The following is a 22,147-nucleotide window of genomic DNA, read 5'->3' as shown; positions in this document are numbered from 1 at the left end:
AAAAAAAAACTGCACACAAAAGCAACAATTATACCATGTCTGTAAATTAAAGTATAGCACATCTAAATGAAGAACACTTTTTTCCTTCATTCTTTGATATTGCTGACCATGTCAAAAATAGGCCTGTAAAACTGATCAGTCTCTACTGCACTACTAAATTCCCTTAAAATACAATAGCTATTATAGATTTTTTGAGGGAGCTGAAAACAAAGTTATTGTTCACATGTTAATTTTATAAAAACACAAGAGAAAAACAGCACTTTTGTGTAGCAGTAAGCTTATCAGAGACTTTGTGTCTCACTGAAYAGTCTTCTTTTGTGGTTCAAGAAGTATCTTTCCTTTGCCATCATATTTTCCTCTTTAGGCTGCTGTAAGAACTGCCAAATATCCACTGGCCTTTCAGCACCAATTCCCAATTTCCTTCTGATACTGTTATAATCATAAAGGAAGAAGCYGCTGTCTTGTCACGAAATGAATAGAAAGATCTTGACAGTTTTAAATAAATAACGGAGGATATCAATAGTGGAAAACTTAGGGGGTTCTTTTTTTTAATGTCATTATATTCAGGAGCAGCAGGAGATATTTGTCTTCTGGCAGTAGGCACAGTTCTAGCAGACTTTTTGAGACCATAAACTTTAGCAACCAGTGAAATACAAGTTTTAGAAAATAAATCAGGATGGTTATAGAAACTATTTGTGCTTCTCTCTGAGTTAGCGTTGCATTTTGTAAGTAACAGATTTAATTTTCTCAGTCTTACAAAGATCAGATGTTTTTAACCTTAGAGTGTAAAGTTTACTTTGTGAGGAAAAAGTAATTTGAGGAATAAAAAGAAATAACTAGGCAGTAGTTACGAATATTTCTTTATTAAAATTTCTCAGTGTACAAGTGTAGTTCCAGTGTCTTCACACATAGGTTACGCATTTGTTTCTTTTGTAACTTCTTATTGTATCATTAATTCTAGAAATCTAAGATTCTGAAATAGAGGCTTAACAATCCGTGTGGATCTATTATTTGAAATAGGTAAAACTTTATGAGAAGTTGTTCCATAAGCTTCGGAAATGTATTACAAGAAAGAAGCTTTTTTTTTTCTGTCTTATTTTTGGTGGATTTCTTGTTATTATTTTTAAACATATTTTTTCCTGGGCGTTGCATTTTTCCAAGATAGCACAATTTCAATGCTGTATATTCTTGGCTGTCTGACCTGTTCCAGCATTAGYGTGAAATTTATCAACAGTGACACTAACTTGACATTGCAAGAATATATATGCTGGGAATGGCACTGAATGATACATACCATACATTTTTTTTTTTGCTGAAAATCTGTGCCTGTTATTCTCTGTATGAATTCCAACAGTTTACTAGAAATGTTTGTAACTTCTGCACCTCTCAACTTAAATTCTGTGAAATATAGAAAAAAATGCATCTTGTCACAGTGCTGGCAGGTGAGTAATGTAAGCGTAACTATCGGTAACTAAAGAAGAGTGTACCCTTTCCAGATGTTCAATTTCCAAATATTATTTTTATCCTTCTTAAGGTGAGGCCGTAGTTTCTTAGTCACTTTAAGCAAGCACAAGCCAACATTGCTGTTCAAAGAAGCAACTATATCATGCTTTAGTTCGTGGTAATTCATTCTTGTGCTTGTACCTGTGCAATCCTAGGTTGGTGAGGTGGTAATCTATTAATTATACTTATTTTTACCYTGCCTTAGTATTAATCCAGATTGGTTTTCTAACTCCTTTTCACTGTTGACCACAGTGACTGCTGTCATGAAGCTGTGGGGTGAGACGTAGTAGTTGATATTGGCAAGCAGCACAAGATCTGTTCTTTCAGCATCTTTCCTGGATCATGCCAGTTGTTGTGTCTGTGAAACGGCAGCATCCAAGTCAAAGCAGAAAGAAGCAGCAAGCATAATACAGCCTGGGACAAATGTAAATGGTGTATGGAAGAAAACACAGCGATGTGGTGGGGAGGCTGTACCGTCACAGTCAGCTTCATGACTACATTGAGCCTTCAAGGAAGCTGAAGACCCCAGTCTCACAGAGTAGCGAGTCAAGTTATGGGCAAGAGATTAAGTGGAAATGGAATTTACTGTACACCTTCATTCGTAGTGAAGATAATAAAATATTGTAAGCATTTGTAAATCCAGAGCGCAAATTTACCCAAAACTGAGATAACATACTCTTGTTTTGTGATAAATTGCTGCAGAGATCTTCAATTAAGAAATTATTCTTTTCACAGGGTAAAATTAAATGCTGAAGACGCCCCAGTAAGTGTCCAGGAGCCAGCATTTATCCAGGTGTTTAATTTTACAGTTGACTAAGTCATATAAAACTGAGCAAAGTGAATGCAATCAACCATAGCAGTTGAGCATATAATTTATTTTAGATTTATATTTTTATTATATTTTCCATTATATTTTCCTTTCAGACACAGATCTTATCCTCAAGAGGACAGTTACAGAACCAAAGCCTGTGTCTGGAAAAAAAAAAACAGTTCTTTTGCTTCCTGCTCATATAGAGAGGACTGACAGGACATCTGATAAATATGTATAAATACCTGAGGGGAGAGGTAGAGAGGATGGGSCCAAACTCTTCTCAGTGGTGGCCAGTGACAGGACAAGGGGAAATGGGCACAAGTTGAAACCCAGGCAGTTCCATCTCCATGTGAGGAAGAACTTCTTCCCTGTGAGGGTGCCAGAGCCCTGGCACAGGCTGCCCAGGGAGGCTGTGGAGTCTCCTTCTCTGGAGATCATCCAAACCTGCCTGGATGCCGCCCTGTGCCCCGTGCTCCGGTGTCCCTGCTGGAGCAGGGGGGTTGGACTAGGTGATCTCTAGGGGTCCCTTCCAGCCTCAACCATTCTGTGATTCTGTGATACATTTTGGGAACCAAATTGCTTAATACTRTCCTATATTTTCCTAATCTGTTTTTCAAAAAGACTGAAGCATTGTTCTAATAGCTTATTTATTGAATTAAAGAGTTTCTTTTTTTTTAAAAAAATAGAAGTAATGAAAATAATGTGTACATAGAATAACAAGCTCATGAATACAACTGTTCTTTCAAAAATATTTTGTTGGCGGCATGTTTTTCCCYCATACTGTTTTTCTGTTGTCTTTTTCTTTTTTTAGCATTTTGTTAATCCATTTTCTTGATGCTTGGAACAGCAAATCAACATTTATGATAATCACATGACAAACAGTGTTACTTACAGAAATCTCCCTCTGTGTCCATAGTACCCCTGAGGAACCAGCTTGTGACTGAACACCCTTTGACTGGGGCTGTCAGTAAAGCCAGATCAATTGTTTCCATTTTTGCTTTTTCTCTGGGGCAATCAAGCATTTAAATAGCGTTCCCCCCGCCTCCCAGCAATTTTCACAGATAATGATGCCTATTTAAAGATTCTGTGTGGAGAATATTTCTGTCCATGTTTTTCCCCATCTTCTAAGCCTGAGAAATTCTAACTGTTGTGTATATGACATTATTCTTCTTTCAGTTGCCTAATCATCAGGAATTTTAAATATATTCAATACARTCTCTACCGAAGGAATTATGAAAGTTTATTTGTTATGTTAAAGCAATAACAGGAAATAGTTTAGTGGTGTGACTACAGATCTCTATTATTTGTGTCTGTGCACGATGTCCAAATTTTAGACTGAGCACATGTCAGGTCAGGATTGGGCTTAATGTCTTTAGACTGTMTCTATCAGCTTCCATTTTGGGATGTGCAAATCAGAATAAATAAGGATCAAGATAACGTTGCAAGTGTGCACTTGTCCTTGGACAACTATGTCTAGGAGGATACCCTAAGAAAAAGTGTTAATGCTGACGATTGTCTAAGGATCATTTTAACATTCTGATAAATATAAAGCCAAGACCAAAAAAAAAAAAAAAAAAAAAACACCCCCAAAAACTACTGATGCTATTTACTTGCTGAAATACCATACCATAAGGGTAGGTGCTGTACATATGCTTAATTACATCAAAGAAGAAAGCAAAATTTTTATTCTAATCTTTAGAAAAGATTAGATTTAGAAAAATCTTTAAGAGAAAACAAAAAATATTTTTCCCTTTTTTTTGTGAGGAATAAAGACTAGAACAGTGCATGAGTGTGGCATGTTTTGGAGGATTTTTTTTAATTATACTTTTCAGAATTTTACGCTATAAATTAAATATTTTTATTGAATATATTTGCATGCTTGTTCACTCATTTGTTTGATATATCTTACTCATTGATTTGATTAGTTGATCAATAATTGTGTAAGGACCACATATCCTTAGTTAGGGAGACCTGACTATTTCCTGTGAAGATCTGTGTTTCTGTGTGAAGAATTGTACAGTAAAATTCATGAGGAAAATAAACTCTTTTACTCATATTTACCCCAGGAATGCGTGGAGGATGTTGTCTCTTTGTTACTCTAGGATTCATGGATTGCAGCTGCGTAATGGGAAATAAATACACTGCAGTGGGCATCTCACCACAGCCACGTGGCGAGAATGGGTGGCTCATTGTAAGCGTGCAGTGTGAACTGTTTGATGTTGGCTGGCACACTGTTATGCCCTCGGTAGCTGCACTGTGTGCTTATGTGCGTGGCAGGAAGGGTTCCTCATGTTGGGTCTCCGTCAGGACTGAGGCACTATTCTTCTTTGGTGCTTTATGCTGTGGGTGCGTTATGCTGTGGGAACACAGCTCCTGGACGGCTCTAAAGTATCTGAACTATAAAGAATGTTAAATTATAGAAACTGTAAAAAATGGTTTAAAAGGCGTGCTGTTATTTCTGACCTGTTTTGTGTTGTGACTGGTGGAATAACTGAATGCCCAGTTGTTCTGCCCACAAAAAACTTGACTAAAGTATTTTTGAGGGAGCACAAATCATCCCCTGGTGCTTCCGGTGACCTCGGAACCTGTTCCTGGAAGCTCATGTGAACTAGGCAAAGAAATCCCTGGAAGATGACTGACCTTAGTTGAGGAACCTGTGACCCTGCAGTGCCTTAATGTAGGGCTCCAGAGCGTGCCAAGTTGCTGTCTCATTGGCATTTGGTGGGAAGATGGTCTCACTGCCCCTTKCTGGGCTCTCTGGGGCTGCTGCTGTCCCTAGCAGAGTTTCTGTAGCTGCACCAGTACAGCTGGAGCATCAGACAAACTTCTGGAGCACTGTTTGAACCTTTGTAGCCTACAGGGCTTTTTGTTTGTTACTCCATTTCTGTTCCCTTGATCACTTTCCTTTGCAAATCCTAGGGAATTACGGCCACAGCTGTGCTACCAGAGAGCGGTTCGTCGCTGGCCTTGCGAGCCCTAGGATGGGGCTCCTTGTACGCGTGGTGTGGAGTTGGACTGCTGAGTTTTGCCATCTGGAAAGCTCTGGGAGTTCACAGTGTGAGTACCAGTTACAGTCCCCTCAGGTACCATATTTTTCCTTGGGCAAGTCATCTAGATGTGCCATGTTTTCACTAAACCTCTGTGCCATGCTAGCCCAGCAGCATTCCCTCATTCCCTATGTGTACAGTAGCTAATTAGAGATAGGTATAGCAGAAAGGCTTTTTTTTTTTTTTTCATCTCCCACAAAGGGGGAAGACGATTTTGGAGRAGGAGCAGTTTAGTCCTGGTTGTGCTTATAAGCATAATGTTTCAGATTCTTCACAAAAGAGTCACTGTTCCACTTTTAGAGACTAAAAGCGTAGCCGCCAGCTTTGTCTTCTATGCTTGTTGAATTAAAGGCTAACCACTAAATCCTATCTTTAGGGCAATGCTTTTTTGGGTCAAAGTTTCATTTTTTGCATCAGGGCACTAGTGACCCATGAAAAACAGAGAGGAAAATTGCTTTCTTTGTAGTGCATTCCTGGAAGGGGCAAAATGGCAGGAATTTGAGGTGGCATGTTTAATAGAGAGGAGTTCCTTAATAGGCAGCGTTGAGGCAGAGTGGCTGGGGAAGCATCTCTGTGTCCCAAGGGGCTGTGGCTATCTTTAGGAAACTGCTTGTGTTGCAGCGCTTCACAGCAGCGAGCAGGAGCACTAAAGCTCCTGCAGGCCTTTTAGTTTTCCCCTCGTAACGCACCATGACTTAGGAGTCCCCTGCAGCCCTTAGTTTGCACACTTGACTTCTTCACAAATTACTTACATAGTCAGCAAAGCACTAACAGATCTCCCAAAACCAAAAGGGGGGAAAATTTATACTCTATCATGATGCTGTCCTCAATAACATCCTTATTCTAATTCTCCCTTCACGTCTACTCTGCTAATGAATTTTGTAAGTAAGGATTTGAGCTCCAAGGAACAGCAATGCATAATCACACATCCCTTAGTTTCCAGCATTGATTCCTAATAGGAGCCAGTAAATCACAGCAGGACATAGGAGGAAGCTGCAAAACATTTTATTTAAGCATACATCCTTTTCAGGCTTTATGGAATAGTAGAGGATAAAGAGAAGAGCAGGAGTACCAGTTTATACTCTCTGCATGCTGAGTCACAACAGTCCACACAGTTTACTGTAGCAGTAGCCAGAAGGATTCACATCACGATTTCACAACATAATRCTGATCCTTATTTCCATTCAGTACTTCTGGTCCTGCCAAAGGACAGCAGAATTTGGCCTCAGTAGGCAGTTTATGATAAAAACTAAGCCGGGGAGGAGGGAAGAAAACTCTGAAAAGTATTGTCTTGGGCSTACAGTTTGGTTTCCCTGTACGGCTCTTGAGATTATCTGACAGGGAAAAYCCTGCAAGTTTGAGATGAGCCCCAGCCACGCCGCAATCTAAACTAGGGATCCCAGAGCTTCCTGACAGCAGTGGTTCTTGTGTCTTAAGTCTGTAGGGTAATGCAGAGCATTTTAGAGGCTACTAGTTTCCTAGCTGTATCTTACTATATCTTGTACTCTATTCTGTACTGTGGTAGTATTGATTACTAATTGTGATCGTATTTGACAAGGGAAAAAGTGATGGAGCAAAGCCCTAGGTTAAGATGCTCTTACTGGTGCCCTGTTGCAAAGATCTCAGGTTTCACAGTAGTGGACAGTTAAAACTCCAGAGAGCAAAGGAAGCAGGTTTCTGCCAAGAGACCTTGTCAGCATGTGGCTTTGAACAGTTCTCTTCCTGCTSTCTGCTGATGAACATTTTCTAGTTTTGTATTTACTGTAGACTTTAAATTTCCACTGCAGGAAGGAAACACATGTGATAATGCTGCTCATTACTGCATAAGCAAAAATTGTCATTTTTGTATTTACGGAAATGCCTTTCATTTTCCTGCCTTACCATGTGTCTATTAAAATCAAGTGTATATATATGTTTAAAATATCTGGAAGCAGAAAAGCAAGACTAAATAAAGTGAAATATTCAGACTATTTTAGAGCTTAAAATACCACTTTCCTGAACAGTTGAGAGCTTTGCCTGCAAATAAGGGTTGCAACCTGACTAATGCATTATTAGTTCTTAGATATTAGATATATTCTTCTTAGATATATTCTTAGATATATAGTCATTTAGATAAGAGCTAGTTATTTTTCTTTTTCAGAGGAACAGGATGCTTTTAAAAATTGTTAATTACAATCATGTGAGCAGAGATTAAAAAAATCAGTTTAAATACTAACTCCCGTGGAAAAAATATCGAGGCAAATACTTTTAGACAACCACACAAATAACATTCAAGTGGTGAGAAACTRTCTACAGAAACTATTATTTTATGAAATTAAGGTTCTTTATACATAGCCTGTTCAAACCACAGAAGGCTCTGAGATCGATGTTTTCACATGAACATTTTCATTCTAGTTATATGTTCTTTAAATAGGTGCTACTACAAAGTTACCTGAATGAAAATATTTTGGCTCTTCAGTGTACTTGGCTTCTGTCACTCTGTAATACATGCAGGCAGTAGCATAGCAGACCTATAGAAGTATAAATAACAATTTCAAACCAATATATAGACTTGAAAAGTCTGACTTTAAGGCAGGCTTTATCTGCTGAACACACTTGAAAAGTCTGACTTTAAGGCAGGCTTTATCTGCTGAACACACTGTACTTTAGGTACCTTAGAAGAACTTTGGTTGAGTTGGATGCAGGGATCTCTGCTGAGTTAGTGACTGAATTTTGGCAGCTGGGCAAGCAGAGCGCTTTGCCCTCCCTCTCCACTCAAGCCGCTGTGAGCAGTTACCTGAGTGACCCGGCTGCCGTGGGGAGCTGCCCGTCGGCCCTCTGGCCTTGTTGGCGGCCGCGCTCAGCTGGACCCCAGCACTGCTGGCAGCAGCACTGCTGGCAGCTGCCGATACCCAGTTATTAAGCATAATAAAATTCCAGCGGTAACACTGCAGATGTTTCCCTTTCCAAACAACCACCACCGCTTCTGATTTTTTAGGAGGGGACAAAATAAAGCCTGGCTTGTGATCCTTGACTGCCAAGTGCCAGGCTGTTCTCGCTGCCGGCAGAGCCGACTCTGGCGGCACCTTCTCTCCTCTGGGAGAGCCAGGTCCAACCGGGAGAGCTCCCCTCCGGCTGGCCTCGCCGCTGGCCTTGCCGGCTCTCCTGCGGCCACCGGCTTCGGACACCAGCACTGTGGTAATGGCCAAAGGCATCGCCCTTAGCTTGAGCCRAGAGCTGTGGTTTTGTGTGGTGTCGCTGCCCAAAGGCTGCCTTTAAAAAAAATAATAATAATATTGGTTCTTAAAAGTGCCTGCTTCGAGCTCTTTAATGGCTTTATTGTTGGAGGTGGGTCCCAGTAGCTTTACAGTCTGCTGCCCTTTATACCAGCGTGAAATCCCAGGAGCGATAGTAAGCAATGTATCTTTATCTGTTTGTAAGGGATATAAAAGATTTTATGCTGTCTCAGGTTAGGTTGTTAATATCCCCTGACTGCAGTAATCACTGCTGTAATCTAAGAATAGGTGGGGAAGTAGTAAATCCACCTAAATTCCTGGCAACTCGTATCCCTAAATCCTGAAGTGATGGATCAATGAGGATTTGACCTTTCGACAGTTTAAGTTCTATCTTTATTCATGAAAATTGAAATCTACATTTTCAGTACCTAGGAGTAAAGGTTCACTCTTTTCCTTTTAAGTGTGCCCCTTCCTTTCAGAACTTACCTGTCACTAGCAGCATGACTTTTAACTTGCTCCTCACAAGCTCTCTGAACATGATTCAAATGGTGTCACTTCAGATCATCACAGGGCATAGGAGCTCTGTTTACACCAGCAAGCACCACAGACCAACAGGACTGGGTGAGCGAAACACCTGGTGCTGAGAACCTGATGTCCATACCCCTTCCAGCAGATTTTGGTGTTTTGTTTTGTTTCTTGTTTTGGAGTAACTCTGGCCTTGTCCTTTAGCTCGATAGCCTGTTTGCAGATGGAGATCCTGAGGTACATTCCTGGAATACATCTTCAGTTTAGTTTTACCTTGAAGGAATCCAGTTTATGTGAGGGAGATTTGCTTCCGAAGAGCTCATGCTCCTGATCTGAGCTAGGATACTCATCTAGGCACACCCAAAGCATTTCACTTTAAAGCACTTCACAAATAGGAGAAAACATGCATAATCTTAAATGTAAGTTTAATAATTGATATATGAAATAGAAATGGAAATGCCTGCATTTATAACAAATATATTTGTTATCAAATAGCTTTAACACTGTGGTATTATCTCCCTCTTAACTATGAAACTATAAACCCCTAGCACAGTGGGTGACAGTTTTCAATGGAAAACAGAGGTATCAAAGTTTTTTTTCATTTTTATTTTTTAAGGCAGGAGCTTTAGATCTTAGATGTCTATAAGATAGGCACCATGTTGATGGCTTATTTTTATGAGTGGTTTAGGCAGGATCTACATCCTCTTTTCTTTTCTTGAAGAGATCCCCACTCGTGACTGCTCCATTCTTCTTACCCTCATTTTTAGTCTTCTGACTGTAGAGGAGTTTCAGAGTCTGACTCCCATGTAGCAGATTGTCAAGCTACACCATTTAAATTTACTCCTGTACTGCATTCAGTATGCATATTTATCAGGAATAATTAATGATGATAATCATCACGCTGATTGAAGAGAATCACCATATCCCTATAAAGATTATTTCATCAAAAGAGAGCTTCTGGATGAGTACTTGAATCTTGAATTGCATGTAAAAAAATTTCCCTACAGTCACTGCAAACTCATTCCAAGCACCTTCGCAAAGCAGTTATTTTCAATTGAAACTATCTGCTGCTGATTACTTGTATACTACATTTAATTCCAGTTCCCTTACAGAATAATGAGTGCAGTTTGTCAACTGCAGAAAATACTTGGGAAAATGTTAGTTTCACAATTTTCTAGAAGTTAAAGCCTGAGCTGTAAACCCTTACATTAAAGAAGCAGAATTTTTAAATAAAGCAGTTTTTTTTTGTTGCTGATTTTAATTAAACTTCCAGCTATATAGTACTTGATAGGTGTTGAAGCATACTTCTGAATAGCTGTTGTTTTATTCTTCATTTTTTACTGATTGTGAGCCTTTTAAAAGCAGACCAGTGCCCTCAGCACTTGCAGACTGAAATGTTCAACAATTAATGAACAAGATAAATCAAGCTTTAAAAGTCCTTTTGCTCTTCATGTCCTCAATAAATTAAGTTTTATTTCCTCAGGAATAAAAGCATCCTTTCCCATAGGAAAAGGGCTGGGATGATTCATATGTAGGTTTGTGAAACTCTATCTTGTTGCTTACACATCTGTTCTATGGAAAGCTGGGAAAATACAGAGGAGAATTGCACAGTAATTTGTGACTAATATAGTTATTAAATATTAGTCTATCATCTTTATGGTGGCCTCTGATGGAACATCCTGTTTTTCATTGATCATAACCTTCAAAAATGTTAACAATCTAAAACAATTGCACAGCTGTGTAGAGACATCTAAAGCAATTAAAGTACATGTTTGCCACGGTTTTATTGGTAAGGGCATTTCCAAGGCCTGTTGCTTCTCTTTAGAGGAAATCTGGGCTCTAAATCACCATTTAAAGCAAAACAGGAATAGTATACTCACCCAGCCACCCTATTTCTTTTAAGAGATATTTGATTTAGTTTTGTGAGTCCATAAGCATAGGCACAATATTTGCATTAAGGATGGATGAATTTCAAACATACAATAATAATTTCAGAAAATAAATTTGAAGATTATTTTGTTCTTGGCACTGTAAATTATATTAAGATCTGTAGATCTCAACTGCAGGGGTTGACATTTTTATAGTATTTGGTCAATGAACAAATGCTTCTTAAAAAGCACTGTTTTTCCTGGAATCACAGAATTCTTGTTATGGTTGTTAATACTTTTAATTTTTAGCTGTATTTAATTCTCGCCTAAATGATACTTCTGAAGTTTCTGTTTCTTATCATGCTTACACTTGATGGTGTAAAAAAAAAACCAACATTCTTTATTTCATATATTTCATATATTTCATATATGAAAGAAAGAATGGTCATATATTTCATATATGGTCAAATATGATCATATATTTCAATGTAATTCAAACCTATTCAGTTTGCTTAAAATTATTTTATCTCCTCAATACCTACTTAAAATTAACATCTTAAAAAATACGAATTCTTCATCCTCCAATTTATGCCAGATCTTTCTGCATTGCTTGTGTTGCCTAATTAGTTCAGCGTGGAGCCGACTTGCCTCCACACATATGTTCTGCCAGTATTTTCTCCAAGAAGTAAAAAAACCCCTGTGAACCTCACTGTATACTTGATAAAGCAGGACAATTATTTGAGGAATGAGTTCATCATTTTCCTACTGATCTCAGGGAAAGCTCTTGCATTTACATTTGCATCGTCAATAAGGACAGCTGCGAAGGAGTATTTCAAGAATATAGGAAGAGGCTCTTYAGGAATTTTTCTGCTGTGTCTTGGAGGAGACTTTTAGCTGCTCACTGCCAGCAACATGCTAGGGAACTGGATGGAGCAAGCGAGTCGCCCTTGGGGCTCGGATGGCCCCTGTGGGCACTCCTGCTTCTCCGCAGGTGAAGCAGCTGCTGAGCCACTTCTCAGCCGCCTGTAGAGAGATGCATTACTAAAATCAGAATAAAAGCCAATGTGGTGCAAGTTATTCACRCCAGTTAGTAGTAGTAGGGGATTGCTTTGTGCTTTTAAGTGCGGCAGTGTGGCACTTAAGCTTCTGTGGTCAAAGAAGACCCCCCAATGCTCTGCTTGTCTGAAAGTGTCCAGCTATAGCACCCTGTTTCTTTGTGTAACATTAACTGTAACAGGTCTATTTGCATGGAATTGAGCCCTGTTCAGGAGTCAGTGAATGTGCTAAGAGCAGCATTTTGGTTTTGTTTTGGCTATTTCACACCTGTGAGTCTCACACATTATGCATATCCTAAGTGTAGATTCTGTACATAGAGAGGATAAAAATTACTTGGATTAACCTTTTTGGCGGGGAGAACGGTCCTRCCTGCAGACAATTCATATGTTTTTTATTCAGACATCCAAATTACAGCAAACAAAAGCTTACACAGTTTGAAAATGTATCCTGAAATACCGGGTCTGATAGGCCACATGCTTTATAAATCTAGAKATCTAACTATTTTAATGTTAATATTACATCACTATTAAATTTTGGAAACTGTCTGGACAAACTAAGGAGCAATGACTGATGCACCATAACACACTCATCATGCGGGTGTCCTTTTCAGCCTCCCAGATTTGAAATCTTAAAACACAGTAATTGCTTACATATAATGCAATAAGATTCTGCAGAAATAAATGGCATGTTTCTCAGTGAATTTAAAAGTATTACACTGTTTTTTTTGCATGACACAAAGACTTTTTGCAACAAGAAGCTTCATTTTTTTTTTTTTAAATTGTATAATTCAAACTTGGTTCCATCATATTCATTTTGCAGCCTCTTGCAGCATCGCTGAAATCAGTGGGAAGAGCATTGAAAATGAAGAACTTCATCTGCTTTGAGTTACCATATATACTTCAAAAACTTAAGTATTTGGCAGTTTATTTCAGGAAGATCATTGTGACCTTTTATAGAATTTTAAAGCATGCTCATACTTCTCTCAGTCTAAAGAAGAAACTTCTTTTTAATGTGGTTTACAAAATCGCTCTCATTGTATATATAAATTAATTGATGATTTTCACATGGATCATAATTAGCTAACCACTTCCTTTTTTGTGTGTTCAAAATAATCCAGACTTAAACCAGAAGACTTCTCTTTTCCTCAGGCTTTTCTATTGGATTGACATAATCTTCCTTTAGCTATAGATGTATAGGAAGAAACTTCCAGGCTAATAGTTAACAGTCCCACTTCTGGGAGTTGTGACATTCATGTAGAAATTAAACCAGACGAGGCATGGAGGGGGGCTACTAAAACATGTTTATRGTATAGACCAACTACCTTCCAGTCTGTGAAATGCATGGATACATCAGTAACATGGCAGCTGCATACATGGAAAAGCAACAGGAGGGGAGTATCCCTGTGTCTTGCCKGGTTACACTTCAGCGCAAAAAGGACAGACAGCCTGATCCCTGTTACCTGACAGCTCCCCATAGTCCACCAGGAACTGGAGTCGGAAGATACAGTAGCTTTAGGAGGAAAATGCATAATGATTTTAGAACTACAGTAGCTTCGTTTTATATAATAAAGATAGTCCCATCCGTCACATGTCCACCATAAATTTATTTCAGATTATTTTCATATAATTTTTCTTTTTTAAAAGTGCAGGACCTGTTTTACAAGATTATATAGGATTTATAAGGGATGCGTTTCTGTAAAATATCTCTGTGTATGTTTACATGGATATATGTAAAATGTACCCAATTTTAGGCATTGCAAATGGACCTCTGATTTCAGAGAAACTATTCAACACCACATAAATTTAAGTATGTGCATAAGTCTCTGTGGGATAGAGGATGAATATGAGCTCTTTTTTAATAAAATTCAGCTACATCTTTTCTCTAGTCAAGCCTGAGACAGTGGAATCAGAAAAGAGGTGGTAAACAGTTAACTATGGTGGTACAGTATAGCATAATTAAAGTATTATGAAGGGGAGAGCCAGGACTGACCCTTCGAGTGCCGTGTTCTTAGACCTGTAATTTTGAATAACCCGCATATTCCTGATTTGAATAACCCACACATTCCTGATGCCTTTGCCAATCAAGGTAATGAGCACAGAACATGGAGCAGAGCCCSGTTTCCCATGCTCACCGCAGAGGTCAGCTTGCAAACAAGTTAACCTGTGGCGAGAATTCCCTTTTCCCTTGAGATCAGGGAGTACCTTCAGGCAGGAAGCTGCCTGATTTGCTGTGGAGGTACCAGCGGGGCTCCAGGCTTGCTGTTTTCTGCAGACAACTTGCTATTTCTACATGCAGACCTCGGAAAGCATTTGCTGCCAAGGGTGGCAGCAAACATTTTAAGGTTTCGGGAAGAGGTGGTACGAACAAGCCTCTCTGACGCTCCTAAATTCAGGGCAACCTGTCTCATCTTGATGGCACGTGGAAGGGAAGGTGGCACATCGGAATATAAGGCATGGAGGTGCTGCCAGGCTGCATTCCGGCTCCTCCAGCTCCTCCTTTCCCTTGCAAGCTCCTGTAAGCAGTTCTTACTAGTACACCTGCTAAAATAGAAAACAAATAATTCCTACAGTCTGGGCTATCCTATTACAAATGTCAGATATTAAAAAGAACATTTCTAGAACTTTAATTCTAGAATTCATAAAGATTATTTTACCCCTTCTTCCTTCATTTTAATATGAACAGCCACGTAAGTGCTCTCAGTAATAGTGTTATCCCAGTTTTTGCATGACATTCTGTCAATGGTGTACATTAAAAAGACATTATTAAATGGAAGATGCTTTTAGGTCCCCATATTTTTGCCACCTGAGGCAGGATCATTAGGTTAAGATAAGAAAATAACAGTGATCTGTAGCTATTACAGATTATTTAATGCAGTAAAGTAGATGATACCCTTTTAGAAAAAAGCCTRACAGTCAGAGGTGGAACAGTTACTGTAATTTATTTGGCAAGAAAAAAAAAACAGCGTCAAGCTTTGCAATATCTATGATAAAAAAAATGAAATTCACTTGAGTGAAATTCATTTCAGAGAGTTGCCTCGAGGACTAGAGCATGCTGGAATGCTAAATCAAGAAATGTGTTAAAAACTGTTCATGTACCACTGGGTTCAGAGGCAGTATCTGAGAGAGTGGCCTACAATACTGGAGGCAACAGAAAGAGGTGCTGCACTGTTAATTGAAGATGTTATCACAGTTGAATCAAGTAACCCAGTGTCAGGATGGCTGGCAGTAATAAAAAAGMACCTATTTCAGTGAATTCTTTCCAAATATTCCGTTACTCAGTACGTAGCACATTAGCTTTTGTAATTAAATTAACGCCTTTGGATTGAGACCACTGGCATGTGTACTGTGGAAGCTGCAGGAAATAYGGAAAATTACTTAAGGGAGAAGAGGCACCCTAATATATCTAATATATATGACAAGGCAAGACACAGATTCTTAATTGCAGCATTTCCCTCGTTCAGAAACATGTTTGTCCGCTAAAAGGGACAGGTAAATGTAAGGGCCCAGTTTTTGCGCCTCAGCGTGTAGTATTGCTAGCAAATAAAACTAGACTCACCTCCTTCCCAAGAGGCTTACCACAAAGCAGGAGAGCAACTGGAGACCTAGTAAGCCCAATCCATAGAAAGGCAGCTTCTACTCCATGAGTTCAGGGGATGAATTGCACCTTCACCACATGGATCCTTTAAGGTTGCAGCGGGCCTGGTGTGGTGCTGTCAACCAGACGCAAACAAGCACAAACCTGAGACCTGTGTGACTTACTCCRGAGGCTGAATTCAGTCCCGTGCTAAGTATATTTTGGCCAGTCCAGGCCCAACACATTGAGCTTGAGGCCTCCGAGCTTGAACAGCAGAACTGACAGGCAGCAGACAGACCCTTGGCATTGGGAGGAAAGGGAGTTGGGATGCAGTTTCTGTGGTCACTTACGGGCATATATACTGCTGACTCTGTAGCATCAAAGAACTGCTCTCACAGGGTTTCACCTGGAGAAGAGATGGGGCAAATACCTTAGTAGTCCAAAACAAGGTCCTAATGAAATGCTGCACTGCATTTTCTCACCAAGAGGAGAAAGAAAATAAATGTCCAGATTTAGATATGTACTCAGAGCAAGAGGAAACAATAGAAGAGTTGGAGAAATTGGTTGACTCTTTAGAAATTAAAAATATATATATCAAACAGTTTGCATACATGGGAGAAATAGGATAACTTAATTAAAGAGGATTGGAAAAAAGAAAAAAAAAAAAAAAAAAAGCTAAAGCTCCTAAAAGTGTTTTCTAATGTAAGTACTTGTATTTAATTGTCAGCAGTTGTTTAATGTAATGTGGGCTGTTTTCCTCCATCAGCTATGATGTTCATATACTTGGGAATATTAGTGTCCATATGAGATTTTTTTCATTTTAAATAACTAGCAAAAATACTTGTTTAGGAACTATTGCAGACAAAAGCTAACTGTTTTTTTGTGAAAAAAAGAAGGATAATTAATAACAGCTATCTGATCAGTGTAAACAGCAGGCAGTGAAATACTTTTTACTTAAAAACAKAAGTGTGATAAACCAAAAAGGATCATTAGGCCATGAATTTTCTGCCTATTTCTTCATATAATATGTATTTTGAGTTGAATAGAATATCTAGGTTTCGTGTAATTTCTCCATGGGATGAACTCACAGAGACAGCATGTGGTATTCAAGAGGTCACTGCATCCAGTGCTTGAATATCACATCCTGTCTTCCATGCATGAATGTCATAGGGTCTGGAAAGCGCTTCCTAAAAATAGTAATCCAAAACTTCCCCTGTACATCCTGCTGTTTATGCAACAGGATTTTCACTGTTTTGCTTTTTCCACATCTATACTTCAAAAAGAATCTATATGTAAAAAAAAAAAGAAGAAGAAAGGACCTTGTTAAATTTAGATACCTTGAAAAAGAAGTGATCTTTAAAGAAAGAACTTAAGTTCTAGCATGCCCAGACTATTGATTCAGATATTGTTACAAGAAATAAAGATTTGGTGATGGGTCAAGATTTGGTGATTGGTATTTATGTATTTATACACAGAACATAAAMCCAGAAATATTTATATTTGCAGCTAACATTTTGATTTATCAACAGTGAAAGAAAAGCATGCTGTAATATGTATTTAGGAATCTTTTTTTCCTTTCTACTATTACTTGAAAGTTTAACCAGATTATGCTATGTCACCTATACCCGCTGTTGTAGATAGACCAGAATTAAGTCAGAACTGAGCAATAGTTTTTAGTTCCTTTAAAATCCGTGAACAGACCATTTGGGCCTTTAATCCACTGCAAATGTTAAAAGAGAAAAAAAAGATGGAGATTGTTGTGGGTCCTTTTGTTGCATATTTATTTGAACTAACATAATCAGAGGGAGGGACTTGATTTTCTGTTATCTTTAAGTATTTTTACCTCTTCTTTACCCCACTGTATTTTGTGGTGTTATTTTATTTCCTTCTTATAACATGACTAATTTTATTTTTTCATCTCTTTTATAGATGCAAGAGTTCCGAACTAAAATGCAGTCAATGTTTCCAGCAATTCCTAAAAAAAGTGAACCTACTGTAGAATGGGAAGACTTACTTAAATCCAAATGAAAGAAGCAGAAAATTTTGGAGACATCCCATTCAGCAAGAATGTCAGGGGAACTACTACAGGTGTCTCATCTGAGAAACTCAGACTAAGTGAAAAGAAAAACTCAGAATAAGAAAACTCAGATTAGAGTTTTCTTAGCAAACTCTAAGACTAAGTGAAAAGAGAACTCAGACTAAGTGAATTACCGAATTCACTGGACCTGGTGATGCCTGTGAACATCTAACAACAAGAGAGTTTACAAAAACAATTTTTATTATGCTGTATGTTTGCTAGTACCTCTTCAGCCTGTTTGATATAGTTGATTTGTTAGGAAATCCAAGGTGAGTTGTATCCATCTTGAAAAAAAGAATTTATTTTACCAAAATTTGAAGAAGAAACTAACCTTCAGTAGTAAACATAATGAAAATGCAATAACAAGCCCTTATTCCATCCTGTCCCTCAAGAGGAATTCTAGGAAATTTCTCTAGGAACCAAGAGTACTTTCAGTGTTATTTGAACATGTCCTGTGAGGAATGTAACCCTCAAGTAAATTGTAACAAATCTGTTAATGAACCTGGAGGTAAAGCATACAGTGGACTCTTCTAAAAATAAAGGCGATATATAAGGTTGCAGCGGAGGAAGTATCTGAACCATGCTATTTTTGAATGTCTGAAGGGAAAGCTAAAAGCATCCAGAATGCAAGGAATGCCCTACTGAGCTGCTCCGTAGAGCCGAGGAGAGACCTCAACAAAGTGTGCTCTGTTTCCTCAGTAGCACTTTTTTTTATTGGATCTTACAAAAATCTGATCATTTKCATAAAAGATGCTATTGTAGTATGAAAATCTAAGTTGTAAGTGAAAATGGTATAAAATACTGATATACTTTGTCTTCTACTGGAAGTGTTTTCAGCTAAGAAAATACACAGTCAAGTATAGCTTTTGGTATTTCAGTGGCTCCTGTGGCTCTTCTACCAAGAGAAATCTAGGCAGTATGTTATTTTTCACACTGCAGTGATCTCATGAAGCGTGGGCGTAAACAAGGAAGAATAATGTCTTAGTCAAACACTGTATTTGCAGAGTTATAGATCTGTAAAACTGCAGAAATAATAATCCTTAAAAAAAAGCCATCACTGAACAATCCTTTGCAGAATACTCAATTATAAAGTTTTTTTTATTAATTGCACACAGTCCAATTAGTCAGCTGTCAGATTTAATAAAGTCCTCTTAAAAKCTGTCCTTTGTGATTAAATCTTTAGACTCCTAAGAAAGAATGATAAAAAAAAGAAGTTTAAATGTCAGATGAATAATAGAGAAGTATGGTTTCCCTATGAAACATGACAGCACAAAAATAATATCTTTAAAGAAACTGAAGTGTAATAGCTGACATTTATTCCATAGCTTGATGCTTGTAATCCAGTATAAAATAATTTGTGGTGCCCACAGCCATCGTAAATGCACAGCAATGGTACTGTTTTCATGTTTCTATTAATCTGTGCACATGCTGATGCTTGCAGCCCCTGTGCTTACATGTATTGATGGTGGCTTGCTAAGTTGAAAATGCTGTCCATGCCATTAAAGCTAGTCAAGTGCTAAACAAAATAAATGCAACTCTCACAGCGTCCTTGATGTTGCTCACCTTTATTATGTAAGGTGGGATCCAGGCTACCTGGCTTTATCTAGGTGAAGAAGCTTCTGGTGAAATTTATAATTAGTCATCTAAGTTCCCTGCACAGTCAATAAAGATAGATAYAGATGTGCAAAGAGTGATTTATGCCATACTAAAACGAACATCCAATCCTGGAATTTTACAAAGCATCTGACCTGATCTAACCATGGGCTGCATCTGGAAAAAAAGTTTCTCTCCCATCCGCCCAGGGACCATATGAGGATAGAGGCCAGGGGGCTCACCCTGCAAAAGAGGGTCAGACAAGGGCTAGTCCTGACACAACAAGGCAACCTTTTTGGTAACAGCTAGCCCCAGCATCAGTGTTATAAAAACAGGATCACTGATATATAATTAGTTTTATATATGCAGGATCTGTATTATAAAATATTTCCTCGTGATAGGTAGGATGAATCAAATCTGGAAGCACCCAAATGGAAATATTCGATTATGTTCTTCAAAAAATCCAAACCTAGTGAAATGTACAGATAGAAATTTTTGAAGTAGAATAACACTTACAGGCAAGTGCAGAATTATTTAGTAAATCAATGTGAAGGTGTAAGAACAAACTTAAAACATCTTCCAAAGAGGGTGAGATTCATAGATTGCCTTATTATTCCAGGCTTTATTCTGCACTTTCAGCTGAGAACAAGTTTTTCGCTAGACAACGGTTTATGTAAAAGAGTGAGAACATAATTTTTAAGTAAATTTAGTCTCAATCAAAACGAAAAAATACAGGAGTTCTTGTATTTCCTGCACTGTGCAGTTCTTTTCACTAGCTGAATGTTCTGCTTCATTTGTGTTTTTTTCTTTTCTGCTTATGAAAATATTTGGAATATACTGGAAACCACAGCAAAGCCCTAGAAAATGTAACCTTCTCTGAACAAATATAGGGGAGAAGTACATGGAAGAGTAAGAGGAGCTAAATACCATGGAGTATGCAGTTTCTGCAAGTGAACAAAATGAAGCAAATCCCATCAGACAGTATATGTTAAAAAACTAAACTGAATTTCAAGACTTGTATAGCTAGAAGTACACATGGAAACAAAAAAAAAACCTGGTAGGTCTAGTGGCTCCTTAGTTTTTTTTTTTTTATTTTGTTTAAAAACAAAAACTATTTCTGCATCAGGGAGGGCAAGAAAAAAAACAGAAGAGGAAGGTTATTTTCACTATCATTTTTTTCTAGTGCAAAGAGTTACACTAAAATGGAGTTGACTCCAGACTGGCGATTGGAAGTGCGTAATGTGGAAGGGCTACCGTGAGTTTCAAGTTGGTTCTGTCACTTTTTGTGGGCCTCTGTGTTTCATTTGCAGTGATTTGTGCTGACTTCCTGGTCACATTTCATTATAAGAATAATGGAGACCACGTGTGTTCCTAAAATTAGTCTGTAGGCTATTACTTAATAATATGTGGGCTCCCTCTATACTACTGTGTTGCTTGGAAACAAAAAGAGAAATGGAAAGCAGTGCTGAAGAGAGCTCAGTATGGAAAATGGATGTACAGGGAAGAAACACATGCAGGCTACACTGCTGTCCTCATGGTTATAAAGAAAACCCCTCAACTCAGCCAGTCCCAAGGACCCAAGGACCCTAGTGGTGTCTTTGCCGTGGAAGGTGACAAATGGAAACACTTGTTTAATTTGGTTCAGCACCCAAAGCATCTGGTGAAAGCATCTCAGGGGATTTTGCTGTGGTTTTGGTCACCCATAGCTGACTTAAGCCAGACTTGCAAGAGCTCTTGCTTTTTGAAAATTCAGGTCACCTAGCACATACGCAGAGCAGACTGGCCTTCGATATTTAGGCTGTCATTCAAAACTCTCCAGAGAGCTAAATGCCTGAAACCCAATTAAAGAGGAAGAGCTGAATCAACATTGCCAGAGCCTGAGCTTGTGGGTGCAGAATTTCTGGATGTTTCTAACCTGATCGCTAGGCCAGTAAGCAATCCCATCTGGGCAAATGGTCTATTTTAGCAATCAGAATTAAGCTGACGGAAGTGTTTTTGAGTGTGATTGGTCTATTTCTTTAAATACCAGGAACATATTGTTAAATTAGTTAATGGGGAAAAAAAATGTTTAACAACTAATGTGCTCCTTTATGTCGAGCACCATCTGTGTGCAGTATTCGGGATGCCCCAGGATGTGGAAGAGAGGAAATCACACCAAGTTTCAACCTTGTCTTCTTTACTGTCATTATCTTGGGCACAGTATGATAAATAATCACATTTATCTTCTGGGACATATACAGCTTTAATCAACCTATTAAACAGGAAGGCATTTTTCACAGACTTTAAAAGGCACAAAAAAGACATTATCTCCTGGTAAGCAATCCATTTCATGGGTACTGAGCACTTGAAACTCGGAACAGAGTGAACAAGACGGGGTTTTTTATTTTTTTTCTCCTTTCACATCTAAATAAAGCTATTTGCAGAGACTTCAGCCAAGCATATTTGGGGCCTAACCCTGAAAGTCTGAAAGCAAACAGACAACTAAGCTTTTGTAGACTGCAAAACAGGAAGTGTAAGAGAAAGTTTTTAATTCTCCACATCCAAATATYATCAATTTTGTTTGGCTCAGCATTATTTATTTCTAATTAAGAAGTTTAGCTATTACTTGTAGCTTCAAGAGAGGAGGCTTTTCTGTTCATCAGACTGCCAAGGGGCATCCCACTGTTAGTTTGATGTTGCCCTTGATCACCAGCAAAGCGGAGAGGAGACACCTCTCACCTATGAGTTTGGATCTGGGCACAGCTCCTCTGCTGTGGGYGCAAACCCTCGATTACAAAAGAGTGATAAGGGGGGAAGGCAGCGCTGGTGTTAAGAGGGCTGTGCCACGGCACCCGTTTGCTTTCCAGTTGTAACCATTGGTCACCTAGCAGGATCTCCTA

The 22,147-nt window shown here is 38.5% G+C and overlaps 1 protein-coding gene across 1 annotated transcript in view; it reads left to right on the top strand.

Moving 5' to 3' along the window:
* TMEM242 (transmembrane protein 242) overlaps positions 1 to 18,803 on the top strand; it is a gene marked incomplete at its 5' end in the record, with an annotated part of 22,292 nt that extends 3,489 nt beyond the window's left edge. The window contains 2 exons of the mRNA XM_026044404.1: positions 5,234 to 5,371; positions 17,528 to 18,803. Coding sequence (XP_025900189.1) covers positions 5,234 to 5,371; positions 17,528 to 17,626 — 237 coding nt within the window. The remainder of the gene's footprint in view (positions 1 to 5,233; positions 5,372 to 17,527) is intronic.
* Positions 18,804 to 22,147: the final 3,344 nt, after the last annotated feature.

This window comes from Nothoprocta perdicaria, unplaced genomic scaffold, assembly GCF_003342845.1.
Source record: "Nothoprocta perdicaria isolate Ctin4 unplaced genomic scaffold, notPer1 scaffold_36, whole genome shotgun sequence".
NCBI classification, from domain to species: Eukaryota; Metazoa; Chordata; class Aves; order Tinamiformes; family Tinamidae; genus Nothoprocta; species Nothoprocta perdicaria.
Note: the sequence above shows the minus strand (reverse complement) of the source record. Positions and strands in the feature narration are given on the sequence as shown.